The 15529-nt window shown below is 33.5% G+C and overlaps 2 protein-coding genes across 2 annotated transcripts in view; one reads left to right on the top strand and one right to left on the bottom strand.

Annotated features, from left to right (window-relative positions):
* Positions 1 to 15529, top strand: part of LOC133201790 (mitochondrial import inner membrane translocase subunit Tim13-like) — a 164597-nt gene that overhangs the window by 12552 nt on the left and 136516 nt on the right. The gene's annotated exons all lie outside the window — the stretch shown is intronic.
* LOC133201643 (uncharacterized) overlaps positions 1 to 15529 on the bottom strand; it is a 50199-nt gene that overhangs the window by 9272 nt on the left and 25398 nt on the right. The window contains exons 3-4 of the mRNA XM_061337432.1: positions 13237 to 13341; positions 12229 to 12462 (exon numbers count right to left, since the gene is read on the bottom strand). Of these exons, the coding sequence (XP_061193416.1) occupies positions 12229 to 12462; positions 13237 to 13341 (339 nt within the window). The remainder of the gene's footprint in view (positions 1 to 12228; positions 12463 to 13236; positions 13342 to 15529) is intronic.

Genomic DNA, 15529 nt, shown 5'->3' with positions numbered 1-15529 from the left:
GTGTATACTGCACAAGTACAGTCGTGGATGTTGTTTATAAGGCACAGGTACAGTCATGGATGTAGAATAAAGTGTGTGTACTGGACAGGTACAGTCATGGATGTTGTTTATAATGCACAGGTACAGTCATGGATGTAGAATAAAGTGTGTGTACTGGACAGGTACAGTCATGAATGTTGTTTATAAGGCACAGGTACAGTCATGGATGTTGTTTATAAGGTACAGGTACAGTCATGGATGTTGTTTATAAGGCACAGGTACAGTCATGGATGTTGTTTATAAGCACAGGTACAGTCAGGGATGTAGAATAAAGTGTGTGTACTGCACAGGTACAGTCGTGGATGTTGTTTATAAGACACAGGTACAGCCAGGGATGTAGAATAAAGTGTGTGTACTGGACAGGTACAGTCATGGATGTTGTTTATAAGCACAGGTACAGTCAGGGATGTAGAATAAAGTGTGTGTACTGGACAGGTACAGTCGTGGATGGTGTTTATAAGACACAGGTACAGTCATGGATGTAGAGTAAGATGTGTATACTGCAAAAGTACAGTCGTGGATGTTGTTTATAAGGCACAGGTACAGTCATGGATGTAGAATAAAGTGTGTGTACTGGACAGGTACAGTCATGGATGTTGTTTATAATGCACAGGTACAGTCATGGATGTAGAATAAAGTGTGTGTACTGGACAGGTACAGTCATGAATGTTGTTTATAAGGCACAGGTACAGTCATGGATGTTGTTTATAAGGTACAGGTACAGTCATGGATGTTGTTTATAAGGCACAGGTACAGTCATGGATGTTGTTTATAAGCACAGGTACAGTCAGGGATGTAGAATAAAGTGTGTGTACTGTACAGGTACAGTCGTGAATGTTGTTTATAAGGCACAGGTACAGTCACAGATGTAGAGTAAGATGTGTATACTGCACAGGTACAGTCGTGGATGTTGTTTATAAGGCACAGGTACAGTCAGGGGTGTAGAATAAAGTGTGTGTACTGGACAGGTACAGTCATGGATGTTGTTTATAATGCACAGGTACAGTCATGGATGTAGAATAAAGTGTGTGTACTGGACAGGTACAGTCATGGATGTTGTTTATAAGGTACAGGTACAGTCATGGATGTTGTTTATAAGGCACAGGTACAGTCATGGATGTTGTTTATAAGCACAGGTACAGTCAGGGATGTAGAATAAAGTGTGTGTACTGGACAGGTACAGTCGTGGATGTTGTTTATAAGGTACAGGTACAGTCATGGATGTTGTTTATAAGGTACAGGTACAGTCGTGGATGTTGTTTATAAGGCACAGGTACAGTCATGGATATAGAATAAAGTGTGTGTACTGGACAGGTACAGTCGTGGATGTTGTCAATCAGACACCAGTACAGTCATGGTGTAAAATTTCTAGAGTTGTCAGGACAGGTACAGTTGTGGATGTTGCATCCCAAGAAATTCCTTACGATTTTCTTTGAGCTAAACACAATAAAGGTGCTATTAACGCTATTCACCGATATTCCCTATAGATTGATTCCAGACAATTGATGGCAGAATCTTAGAGAGGCGATTCTAATAAGAATATTTACTTACACAAATATTTTCTTCGGATGTTATCGATAATTATAGCATTAATTTCCTTTAATATGAGCAATTATTTTAATACCATACCCTGCATATATCAGGTATCACGCCACGGTTATCGACCAGTCAAGATGTTAATTGTTCCATGCATATAAAATTAATTTTTATTTCTTTTGAGAATTTTTTTTGGGGGGGGGGGTTCTTCCAGCCTATTTTTTCAACTTTGATACCTGTGCCTAGTAAATTTTATGTACTTTGAAAATAAATAAAGGTTTTTTGTCAGGAACTATTCTTTTTCAGGGCATAGGAGGCTACTTCCTGGGGTGCACTTGAGATGTTTATATATAACACATTGAAAACGGGTGGATCAGCCCATTCCACCCGTAAATATCGTAAGACGTACAAATGTATATTTATGGGAAAAAAAACCTGTGCTTTTCATTGACACCACTTGCGTGATCAATGAAATGGGTGAAATTAATAATATTGTGACGTACTTATACTTTCTAACATAAAATTAAGGATTACAAATTAATTCCAATATTTATTTTAATTTCCTTTTTTATTTTACTTTGTTTATTGTTTACTCGTATATTTTCTATAATTATACTAGCATGTTTCATTTTAAATTCATCATTATTATTGAGCACGTAGGATATTGAAATCATGCCCCCAGCCCCCCCCCCTCCCCCCCCCCCCCAAAAAAAAAAAAAAAAAAAAAAAATTAAAGACCTGGCTCATATTGTACTCTGAACATAAAGCTTTAAATTCAAATCTGTAAAAGTTTTGGATCCTTCCCTAATCACTGCTGACATCGTTTGTCTCGGTATCACTGTCATGGGTAATATAAAGATTAGCGTTAATTGCGCTTTGATTGAATTCAGTCTAAATTTAAATCGGAGAAAATCCACAGAAATTTTTGTTGTGGATGTTATTAATCAATCGCGGGTTGAGTCAGTGGTAGTGTGTATGTACGGCACAGGTACAGTCGCAGATGGTGTATATCAGGCACAGGTATACAGTCATATATAAAATTTAGGCATAGTCAAGTTTACAATTATTTTCCGCGATATATTCACTAAGCCAGTTATCGTTACCGTTTTGGCGATTACAGCCTTCCATAAAGTAGATTTATTTAAAATCAGAAATTTTCTTTCCTCCATATTAACACATTTCGTATTTTTCATTAAAAAACAATCCATACTTAATTAACAACATATAGTTTAATATGTTGAACAATTAATCCGGAAAATCTTGGTCTGACATTCCGTTTTTTGATATTAGTGAGCAGGTACAGTCATGGATGTCCGGTACCAGCACTGCCGAGTACAGTTGCGGATGTTAGCTGACAGACCCCACTCACCGTATGCCAAGGGTTTATGAGGAGAGTAGCGTGTCAGAAACCTTTGGCTACTGAAATCCATACAGAATTCCCTGCGGAAGTGATGAAATAGAATAAGACTTTGAAATGTAAATTATTGTCCAAGACATACTTAATGGAGCTCTACTAAGTCTTAGAAACAGACCATTTTTAAGAGTGACCCATTTTCAATGACTATGAATCGGACAAAATTTCACCATGCATTAGACTATATGAATGGAATCTGTAGCGAGATGCAAATTTAGTGATTTTTCCTAAAAAGTCGATATTTAATTTTGCGAGAAGTAATTTTAGGGATTTTGAAATACATGGAAAGAAAAGAGTAACCTCCTATATGGAATGAATTGTTTGCGATATTTAATGTTAACGATCTCAACTACCTCGCTAAATATGCCCAAATTGAGTCCTCCCTAAGATTTCTTCTATTTGAACAGGTATACGATTTTTTTAATTACTGTCTGATTGCGAATATTGATTATATTTCAGATCGAGTTTATCAATCGAAACAAATCTCGAATTTATTAAAAATTTTCTAATTGCTAGATCTAGAAAAGAGGCCTTTGAAAAAATATTGAACATTTTTTAGCCAAAATTGGCCTTTTATTAATGTGTAACATGTTCTTTTTCTCTAAGAAAAAAAAACCATGACCTCACACTTCTGATTATGTTATTAAGCATTTTGTTAAAAAAATGCGATTTGATTGTTGTTTTAAATGTACGTATTCCAGACTTGATTTCTCAGTACGACCCTAAAAATTTAAATTAATGCGGGCACCGCATAGCATAGCATCCCCTCGCAAAAGACTGCTCACATCGATCTTGATATGAATTATTACTTGCTTAACTTCCGTTATGCAAGCACTCACCTACTTACCCCCCCCCCCCCCACACACACACAAACACACACAAGAACGTTACTACATCCTCTCAAACTTCATATTTTTTTCAAAGGAAAAACAATTTTACTTTTTATATTTTCCTTGAAGAATATTTTTATAATTCTAAGTTAAATACATAATTTGTTGTTATTAAGTTTTGAATATTGAGCATGTTGAGTTTTTGATGTTCCATGTCATGCGGTATAAGAGACGCTGCTATAGTTTGAATCATTAATCAATGTAAATTTAGTTGAGCAGTGATCATATACATGTAAATGATTTCCAAGATATAACTGAATGAAAATGTCTAACTTTGCAGCTACTGCAGTATTATTGTTTAGCTACAACTTATAAATCACCCTTGCTGCAATGAACAAAAACGTTAATATTGATATTTCAATTGTTATTATAATGTATCAGTCTTGCTGCAGTGAATTTACCAAAAACGTTAATGTTGATTTTCAAAATTTTCTTATTGTTAACAAACAATATGGCTTAAAATATAATAATAAATACGAATGAATCGGAACTGAGACAACCCGTAATCATTTTTTATTTGTCATTCATATTTTTATTTCCTTCGTAACATGCATTTTTATACAAACATTACAAAACTACAATAGAATGGCATAAATACAAATATTCCACATGATAGATAAAAAAGAGATCCATTTGAATAATTTTGAAAAATAGACAGCATATTTTTTTTTCGTAACATTTAAACCTTCACTGACTGAGAAATGTTTTCAAAAAATCCCAACTTCGCTTTATCATGTCTGCTTTCTCATGAGAGAGAGAAAAGGAGGAAAAAAGCTCTGTAGTTCTATAATATTTAAGTATTCCCAAGTAAGAATAAAAGGACGGTGTTATATTTTTCCATTTACAATTCATTATATATTGCTTCGCGGAATAATTATGTTCAAAGTTCTGAAAGCAGTTTCACTAGAACTTTTATATCCAAATATGATTTCTTCAGCAGTAAATTTGATTATTAAACCACATGTATTTCGAAGTTTATCTCTTAAATTAGACCATAAAGTAACGGAATAAGGACACAAGCACAATAGATGAATAATTGTTTCTTTAGTATCACGGCAAAAAGAACAAAGTTCTGTTTCAGCTAATTTGCATTTCATAAGTTTGCTATTAACTCATTTCTTATATCAGTACAATAAAAAATATAATATTACCGTAATGTCAATGATCTTTAAAAGAATTAATAACCTGTGACAAGTCTTTTGCCATATCTTACCAAAATTAGAGAATCCTATATATTGGTCATTCGAGAGGCTACATTTTAGAATGCATTTATGCCATCTACATACGATCTGACAGTCTGTTATTAAATGCAAAGTAACTCTTGATCCATTTATAGTAGAGACCTAAATTATTTTGGTAAAAAATAGCAATGTTTAGATTGCTTATATGTTTCTTTTGATGTTCTGTCAACAATTTTTAGTATAATATCCAAGGACGTCTTGAACATACAAGCTAGGCATGTATCATTCTTCACTCAGCGTCATACATTGCTTACAAAATCGGAAAACAGCGACGTCGTTAGAGCCATTTCAGCGTTTTTTCCTAATTATTGTCGTAAAAACACATTTTCAGACCCATAGGAGTTACAGATAATGTTAATTTTGTATTAAAATCACAATATTTAGGAAAGGTGTAATGTCATGAAATTAAAAAGCTGCGCAAAGTTATGCGCACTCGAATTAGAATCGGCCTCGTTAAAATGAAAAATTCTAAATTGTTGTAGAGGACACTATGTTAAACAATGACCGCCCATAGTGGCCCTACCCTACTCTATCCTATGAGGATGCTTCCATTTAAATTAAATGTGACTACACCATAGCTTTACTGTTCTTTAGAAGAGTTTTAAAGATTTTCCCTACATATTCATACGTAAAACTTTGATCGCCCTTCGTGCCCCACTCTTGGGGATCATAATTTGAACAGCTTGAATTTACACTACCTGTAGATGCTTCCATATGAATATGAGTAACAATGGCTATGCTATTCTCGAGAAGGAGATCTTTTCCTATGTAAAACTTTGATCGCCCATTGTGGCCCCACTCTACCACCTGGGGTCATGATTTGAACAAATTTAGATCTACTATATAGATACCGAGGCTTTTACACAATTTGCATCTTTTATGGCCGAGAGGTTCTTGAGAAGAGCATTTTAAAATTTTCACTAATTCTTATTTATCTCCCCTGCAAAAAGGATGTGGCTCTTCATTGAAAGAATTTTGAATCCCCCTTCCAAGGATGCTTTGTGGCAAGTTTGGTTGAAATTGGCCCAGTGGTTCTTGAGAAGAGGATGAAAATATGAAAATTTTTGCCAACAACGACGACGACAACAACAACAACAACAACAACAGACAACGGACAGATTTATATCAGAAAAGCTCACTTTCCTTCTGCTCAGGTGAGCTAAAAAAAATCAGTGTAACTACGTTAATCTTCACTAAAGGGACTTCGATATCGGAAATTAAATTCGTTATAACAAATTTGACATTTGGAGGCCCATTTGGAGTCCGTACTTTTTCGACCTCATATCCCAAAATAGATTGAAGTAAATTTATTGATTTCATGTAGTATTTTTAAGGATGCGGATTTGGCGATGCTGAAAATAAAAAGTTAAATTTTGGAATAAAAATAATTTCAAGGACTAGGCAGAAGTTATCATAAAAGTGGGACTGGTGCAAAAAAAAAGGTCTTGGTCCCCTACGGAAGCTCAATTTGGACCTACCAAAAATATTTTGAATTCGGTATAACGAATTATAGATTTTTAAAACAAATTTGATTCGTAATAACAATATCTTTAATTCGTTATAACGAATTGAATTTGTTACAACAGATTTGTTGAATTCTTTATAACGAATTCAAAAATTTTGTTAAAGGCGGCAGGTTCGATTCTCGTTCGCCGCGCCGCGTCAAACCTAAGATGTAAACCTAGGTAATGACTGTTCCTTCGCCAAGCGCCCGGCGCTAGAAGTGAAAGTCACGGGTCTTTCGGATGAGATCTTAAGGACAGATGATACAAACAAACTTTTGTCAAAAATCTTGAGAATAACAACTTAAGTCATGTTTATATAAGTAAAATGAATAAGTTTAACCGAATAGATTTTAATTTTTCACTTAAAATTTCACAATAATGGGATTTAAAGTGACAAAAAGTTGTATATATTTATGAGGAAGGTTGCAGAAAGGTAGAATTTTGAACATCAAAGAAAGTTTACAATTTTAAAATATATTTAAAGAATTTGTTAATTGCATCATTGACAACCAAAATAGGTCCAAAAATATATATACCAATCCAGGCATCCATTTTTAGCTCACCTGAGACGAAGGCTCAAGCTTTTCTGAGCGAAATTTGTCCGTTGTCTGTCGTCGTCGTTAACTTTTCACATTTTCATCTTCTTCTCAAGAACCACTGGGCCAATTTCAACCAAACTTGCAACAAAGTATCCTTGGGTAAAGGGGATTCAAGTTTGTTCAAATGAAGGGCGACGCCTTCTTCCAAGGGGAGATAATTATGAATTCGTGAAAAATTAATGGCAACATTTAAAAATCTTCTTCTCAAGAACCACTGGGCTTGAAAATATGAAACTTATATGGAAGCATCCTCAGGTAGTGTAGATTCAAGTTTGTTCAAATCATGACCCCCGGGGGTAGGGTGGGGCCACAATGGGAGATCAAAGTTTTACATTTGAATATACAGGAAAAATCTTTAAAAATCTTCTTCTCAAGAACAGTAAAGCCATGATTGGTCATATTTATGTGGAAGCATTCTTAGGTAGTGTAGATTCAAGTTTGTTCAAATCATGACCCCTGGGGGTAGGGTGGGCCCACAATGGGAGATCAAAGTTTTACATAGGAATATACAGGGAAAATCTTTAAAAATCTTCTTCTCAAGAACAGTAAAGCCATGATTGGTCATATTTATATGGAAGCATTCTTTGGTAGTGTAGATTCAAGTTTGTTCAAATCATGACCCCCGGGGGTAGGGTGGGGCCACAATGGGCGATCAAAGTTTTACATAGGAATATACAGGAAAAATCTTAAAAAATCTTCTTCTCAAGAACAGTAAAGCCATGATTGGTCATATTTATATGGAAGCATTCTTAGGTAGTGTAGATTCAAGTTTGTTCAAATCATGACCCCCGGGGGTAGGGTGGGCCCACAATGGGAGATCAAAGTTTTACATAAGAATATACAGGGAAAATCTTTAAAAATCTTCTTCTCAAGAACAGTAAAGCCATGATTGGTCATATTTATATGGAAGCATCCTCAGGTAGTGTAGATTCAAGTTTATTCAAATCATGACCCCTGGGGGTAGGGTGGGGCCACAATGGGAGATCAAAGTTTTACATAGGAATATACAGGAAAAATCTTAAAAAATCTTCTTCTCAAGAACAGTAAAGCCATGATTGGTCATATTTATATGGAAGCATTCTTAGGTAGTGTAGATTCAAGTTTGTTCAAATCATGACCCCCGGGGGTAGGGTGGGCCCACAATGGGAGATCAAAGTTTTACATAGGAATATACATGGAAAATCTTTAAAAATCTTCTTCTCAAGAACAGTAAAGCCATGATTGGTCATATTTATGTGGAAGCATTCTTAGGTAGTGTAGATTCAAGTTTGTTCAAATCATGACCCCCGGGGGTAGGGTGGGGCCACAATGGGAGATCAAAGTTTTACATAGGAATATACAGGGAAAATCTTTAAAAATCTTCTTCTCAAGAACAGTAAAGCCATGATTGGTCATATTTATATGGAAGCATCCTCAGGTAGTGTAGATTCAAGTTTGTTCAATCATGACCCCCTGGGGTAGGGTAGGGCGACAATGGGCTATCCAAGTTTTACATAGAAATACATAGGAAAAAATCTTTAAAAATTTTCGTTTCAAGAACAGCAAAGCACAATTAGTCATATTGAAATGGAAGCATCCTCAGGTAATGTAGATTCAAATTTTGTTCAAATTATGAACCCCAGGAGAACAGAGGGGCCATAACAGGAGATCATAGTCAAACAAAGGAATACAAATGATATATCAATTAAAATTGTCTTCTTAAGAACAGCATAGCCATTATTTGTCATATTAATTCAAAAGCATCCCTATGAAGTATAAATTCAAATTAGTTCAAATCAGCACCCTCCACCCCCACCCCCTCGAACCGCTTTTATATCACAACTTTTCAAGACTGATCTGCTTTCTGCTTTTTCCTAGCCAGAGTGCTCAGGTGAGCGATGTAGCCCCTGGGCCTCTTATTTTGTTTGTATCATCTGCCCTTAAAAATTGATGTCCCGTGTCGCGGTAGGCGTTGGCACGATTAAGAACCCTCAATACTCAATTGCCCTGAGTGCTGAATATAGGTCTACATTTGAAGCCTTTCACCGGTATATGGTGTTGTCTCTATATGAGTGAAAAATTCTCGAGCGAGACGTAAACAACATACAATCAACCAATCCTTTAATCGAAATCCAAAATTTGTTATAACAGAATAAATTCGTTTAAATAAGTTTCTAAATTTGTTATCACGCATTAAATCTGTTAAACAAATTCGACAATTTGTTATAACGAATCATAAATATTTTTCTATAGGCCCTAAATGTCAAATTCGATTAAACGAATTTAATTCGTTATAACAAATTTAAGAATTCGTTTAAAAGAATATAATTCGTTATACAAATTTTGGAATTCGATTAAACGGATATAATCTGTTATAATAAATCTGTCATAACAAATTTAATTCGTACGGAAGCCCATTTAGGACCTATCAAAAAATATTTTTGAACTCGATATAACGAATTGTCGAAAGTGTTATAACGAATTTAATTTGTTATAACAATTTCTTTGAATTCTTTATAACGAATTTAATCTGTTATAACAAAATTATTGAATTCGTGATAAAGAAATCAAAAATTTGTTATAGCAGATTAAATTTGTTATAACAAATTCTAAAACTTGTTATAACGAATTAAATTCGTTAAAACGAATTCCTTAATTTGTTATAACAAATTCAATTCGTTAAAATGAATTCGACAAATCGTTATATCGAATTCATATATATTTTTCTATAGGCAGCGATTGTTGAATTTGATTAAACGAATTATTTCGTTATAACAAATTTTTAGAATTTGTTAAACGAATTTAATTTGTTATTACAAATTTTTGAATTCGTTTAAACGAATTTAATCTGTTATAACAAATTATTGAATTCGTTATAGCAAATTCAATAAATTTGTTATAACAGATTAAATTCGTTATAACGAATTCAATGAAATTGTTATAAAGAATTGAATTCGTTATAACAAATTCGTAATATCGTATTACAAAATATTTTTCGATAGGTCCTAAATGGGCTTCCGTAAATTCGCTATAAGGAATTGAAAAAAAAATCTTATAACGAATTAAATTCATTGTAAAAAATTCGTTATATCGAATTCAAATATATATTTTTGATATTCCTAATTAGGCTTCCGTGTCGGTCTTAAACCTTATAGAATGGAAAAAGTATATGTCCTATCCTCGTTTTGTGTGAAATAGTCTAATTAATATCCACTATAATATACACTGTATACAAATCTATTATTTTGCATCAGCTACCTAGAGGCCAGAAGTACTACCGCTTGTAGGTTCTACTTGTGTGCTAAGTTATATTGAAATTAGACCACAACTGTAGAAGGAGTAGTGTTTGAAAGTATTTCACAGAAATTTCTATTTTTAGTAACCAAGGCGAAACCATTCATCAAAATTTAAAAAAAAATGACATACAGAATTATGTATCTTAGTGAGTCTACTTGTTTTTTCAAGTTATATTGAAATCAGACCAAAACTGTAGGAGGAGTAGCGTTTTGAAAGTATTTCACAGAAATTTCTATTTTTAGTAACGATGGCAACACCGTTCATCGAAATCAAAAACCGATACACAGAATTATGTATCTTAGTATAGTCTACTTGTGTGCCAAGTGATATTGAAATCAGACCAAAACTGTAGGAGGGGTAGTGCTTTGAAAGTATTTCACATAAATTTCTATTTTTAGTAGCTATGGCAACACCGTTCATCGAAATCAAAAACCGATATACAGAATTATGTAGCTTAGTTTCTTAGTATAGTCTACTTGTGTGCCAAATGATATTGAAATCAAACCAAAACTGTAGGAGGAGTAGCGTTTTGAAAGTATTTCACAGAAATTTCTATTTTTTAGCAACCATGGCAAAACCGTTCATCGAAATCAAAAACCGATACACAGAATTATGTATCTTAGTATAGTCTACTTGTGTGCCAAGTTATATTGAAATCAGACCGACTCCATTCAGTTGAAGAAATGTTGGTATTGTTCTTTTCAGGATTAAATGTTTTGGGAATTTTAAAAGTGATTTTGAGTCACATACATGAAACATATAAAAGTTTGGTTGAATGAGGAATATGAGCCATAGTTCATTTTAAAGTTGCAGGAAGATGAAGGATACATCTGAGCACTTTGGCACAAACCTTGAAAATCAAATTTGATTTATTACCTGTATTTATATTTCAAAATATTATAGTAAACAAGAGTTTTTAATGCTACTGTTTTAGAAAAAAATCTGATATTGTAAGAAGACGAAACTTTTCATAGAAAGCACCTATCATCATGATCCAAGTTAGTGAGTTCTCTTAATTGATCACAATTTGTTTTTATTTTTCAGTGAAGTATGGCTAATTTGCTATTGCTTTTCTTGTAATTGCATGTATTTGCTAAATCTAATGATGTATTAATTTTCAGATTATTTGGAAATGTTAAAAGAAGCAGAAGGCAGTTTGGCACTCTAAGCCAGGTCTAAATTGTTGAAAAAAGGAGGAACCTGTGAGTTAAGGGCTTATTCTGAGGTTAAAAAATACTGTTATGTATGAAGTGTTCTCTCACTTCTTCATAAATTACAATCACATGCAACAATTAATATTAGGTTCCATTTATATGTATTTGAATACATATCATGTATTTCATTGATTTGCCAATTTATTTTGTTTCGAACAGTTTTTAAAGAGGAAACTAAGAATGTCCCATCAACATTACGTTTAAAAAATTGCATGTCCCAACTTAACGAAAGACCCAAAAAGTACATATAAAATCATACTTTGCACCTGTTTCACCTTGGTGATTAATATTGCCTGGCCCCTTAATGACGATAATACGTCTACAAAAGGATCGAAATTTTACGCTGTAACTTTTCTTCAAGTATGGTAAAATCTTGAATGTTTAAAATTGAAGAAAGGCATGAGTAAATTGTACTGCAAGACAGGGGACCAAATAAAAGAGTCAAAAATAGAAATTTGAATTTAATTTATCAATTAAACTTTTAAGGAATTACATTACAAAATTTATAAAGCACGATTAAAATAATGGGCACTGAAACATAAAGAAGTACTGTTGCTACAAAAATAGCATATTTTCCTGTGTCACTAGAATTTTCTCCGGTAACAGACATCTCGTTGCCAGTTGTAAGATTCTTGTTGATGTTGGATTTGTTCGCAGATGCGCTTTCAGTCTGTTTTGAAGCTGATGTCTCGTTGACCTTCGGTTCATTTCCAACTAAGTGCAATCCAGAGTCTGATCTAAATCCAGCCTAATAAGGAAAAAGGAATTTTCAGTACAAAATAAAAGTCTGTTACCAGAACACTGCTGAGAAAATTAAAAAGAAACTAGAGGAATTCCTGCAAGATTGTGAGTCAAATAATTATTGGATATTATTCCAATTGTTGGGGAAAAATTGACGCTTTTGCCCAAATGGGTTTAGTCTCTGCACGACTTCATTAACTAAAATATCTTTGATATATATTTATTATATAATATATGGCTTAAAGTGTAACCCACAAATTAAAAATGAGAGGGGAACAAATATAAAGGCGTGTTATTCAGGCAAAATAATAATAATAATAATAATAAACATAAGATAAAATAAAATAAATAGATAAATAAATGAAATGAAATAAAAGAAAAGAAAATGATAATGATAAAAATAAACGAAAAGAATTTTAAGAAAAATACAAATGTATAAATTGATATAAAATTGATTTGGACAGAAATTAAAATAAAACAAAAATGTACGTGTATACATACGACATAAAAGTAACAATCTCTTAAAGTGAATAAACCTGGGACTTCATAGTTATCCAGTGATTCCAGAAAGAGAACATGTTAAATCAAAAAAAAAAAAAAAACAAAAAAAACAACAAAAACAAAACAAAAAAACAACAAAAAAAAAAACAACAAACAAACAAACAAACAAACAAAAAAAAAAAAAAAAAAAAACAGTGAATAAAAAGCTTTACACTTATTACACGTAAACGAAATCTATATACTAGTAGTGTAAAAATTTTTCACAAGGACGGAATCTTACTTTCTTCTGTATTACGTTGCCATCCTGTTCATCCGACTCTGTCGGTTGAGTTGGTGTTATCAGTGTAGCAATAGTTGTAACCCAACGTTCAATATTTGCCGCAAACTGTAAAACAGTTGGTAAGTGCTGGTGAATAAATAACACAATCCAGTTTGGGATTCAACTACAGAAATAAAAGTATTCAATTTTGCACTTCATCCTGAGAAAAAGAACTACGCACGCTATCTCTCGATTCCCACCTACATTTTACACTCATTTAATTCAATACTAATGGCAATTTGGCCGTAAAATCTTTGTTGAAAGCAGCGAACATTTCAATGGTAATTGACTGATAATTTTAATACAAGTGTTAAATAGTTAATTACCCCAAATTCCAGCTCTTTAAATAAGGGGGGTAGACGATATTTTCCATTGAAATTGGGCTTTAAAGCATCACCACATTTTAAAGTATTCTTGGATACGAATAAATGTTACTAAAATCTTTTGTTTTACGCATATAAAATTAAACATATATAATTGATAAAATACAACGTTTAAGTTGTAAACCCCTTCGAAATTGGTGGAAAAAAATAAGCATTTTTGTCGTTTTTTGTCTGTAAACAAACGTTCCACCCCCCCCCCCCTCCCGTGAAACACAAAAAGCTTTGGTATGAATTTGTGTCAAAAGGAATTTTTGTTTCACGGGGGGAAAGATGTTTTAAAAATATTTTTCGTTTTCCGTTGATTTCTATAGTGAAAAACACAAGTTTTACCAAAATTATAGAGTTATCTCTCTTTGTATTCCCAAATAAGTAATGTTTTATGAAAATTCATATAAATATCTACATGTACATAAATATGAAAAATCATTCAAATGTGTTAACTTTTGAAAATTGACTTGGAAGTAGGCGGGAGAACAATACTATCGTTCACAGTTCTTTGAACAGTTACAGCTCTGCTCTCCATCCCAAGTAAGGTCTTCTGCAGAGTGCTTCTCAAAAGAATTGACAGAGAGTTAGACAATATCCAAAGACAAGAACAGGCAGGATTTAGAAAAGGGAAAGGCTTCATTGACCAAATATTCACTCTGAAAAACATTACAGAGCAATCAATTGAATGGAAAACACCACTTTATATAAACTTTATTGATTTCAAAAAGGCCTTTGATAGTATCCATAGAGACACACTTTGAAAAAATTTTAAGAGAATACGGAGTTCCAGAAAAAATCGTAACCATCATCAAGTGCTTCTATACACAGTTTAAATGCTCAGTTATACTCAACAACAAAGAGACAGACTGGTTTTCAGTCAACTCAGGAGTAAGACAGGGATGCATCATATCTTCCATCTTATTCTTGGTTGCCATTCACTGGGTAATGGAGAAAACAACAGGTGACTGTAAACGAGGTAAAACATGGTTCATTTTTTCCACCTTAGAGGACCTCGACTTTGCTCTTCTGTCATCTCGACAAGATCATATGCAAGTAGAATCGCAAAGACTCAGCCATTATGCCAGTCAAATTGGTCTGCAACTCAAGAAACCGAAGCAATGAGGTTCAACACATCTTCCATAAATAAACTAAAGGTGGATGGAAATGAAATTTAACAAGTTGATTAAATTGTCCCCCTTGGGGCAGTAGTTAGTACTGAAGATCCAACTCAAAAAGATATCAAGAACAGACTAGCAAAAGCAAGAACAGCGTTTTACAAATTTAAAACAATCTGGAGATCAAAACAATAAAAACAAAAACAGGAAAGCAAAAGTGAAATTATATAACGGCAACGTGAATACAATACAATACTTTTGTATGGAAGTGAATGTTGGAGGGTTACGAAGGCATATATGAGATCACTGTCTAGTTTCCACCACAGCTGTCTCCGTCAAATCTGTAAAACCTTTTGGCCAATATCGAATGTCGACCTACTGAAAATGACAAAACTCAAAGTCTATCATCAACGAGTTAAAACAAAGGAGATTTAGATGGCTAGCACATGTCCTTAGAATGGAAGGATCAAAAATTCCAAAAGTCGCCCTAAGATGGACACCACCAGGAAAAAGACGAAGGTACCAGGAAATTAACACCAGAAGCAGTAAGGATATGCTTAAGTTAAATGCAAAGAAATATTTAATGTAAAACACTGACGACTGATTACACCAGGAATAGGAATGTCATTGTGCAGTACACAACGAGCAAATAGAAGATTTAAAGCAATTATATACTTTGGTGCTATGATAGATAAAGAGGTTGGGGGAGACATCAATATTAAGAACAGAAGCAAAACGGCTGTTTCAAAGACTATGGAGGATGTGGAA

Source organism: Saccostrea echinata, unplaced genomic scaffold, assembly GCF_033153115.1.
Source record: "Saccostrea echinata isolate AGI-Se365-2 ecotype Australia unplaced genomic scaffold, CSIRO_AGI_Sech_v1 ptg000045l, whole genome shotgun sequence".
NCBI classification, from domain to species: Eukaryota; Metazoa; Mollusca; class Bivalvia; order Ostreida; family Ostreidae; genus Saccostrea; species Saccostrea echinata.
This window is presented reverse-complemented; position numbering and strand designations above follow the sequence as displayed.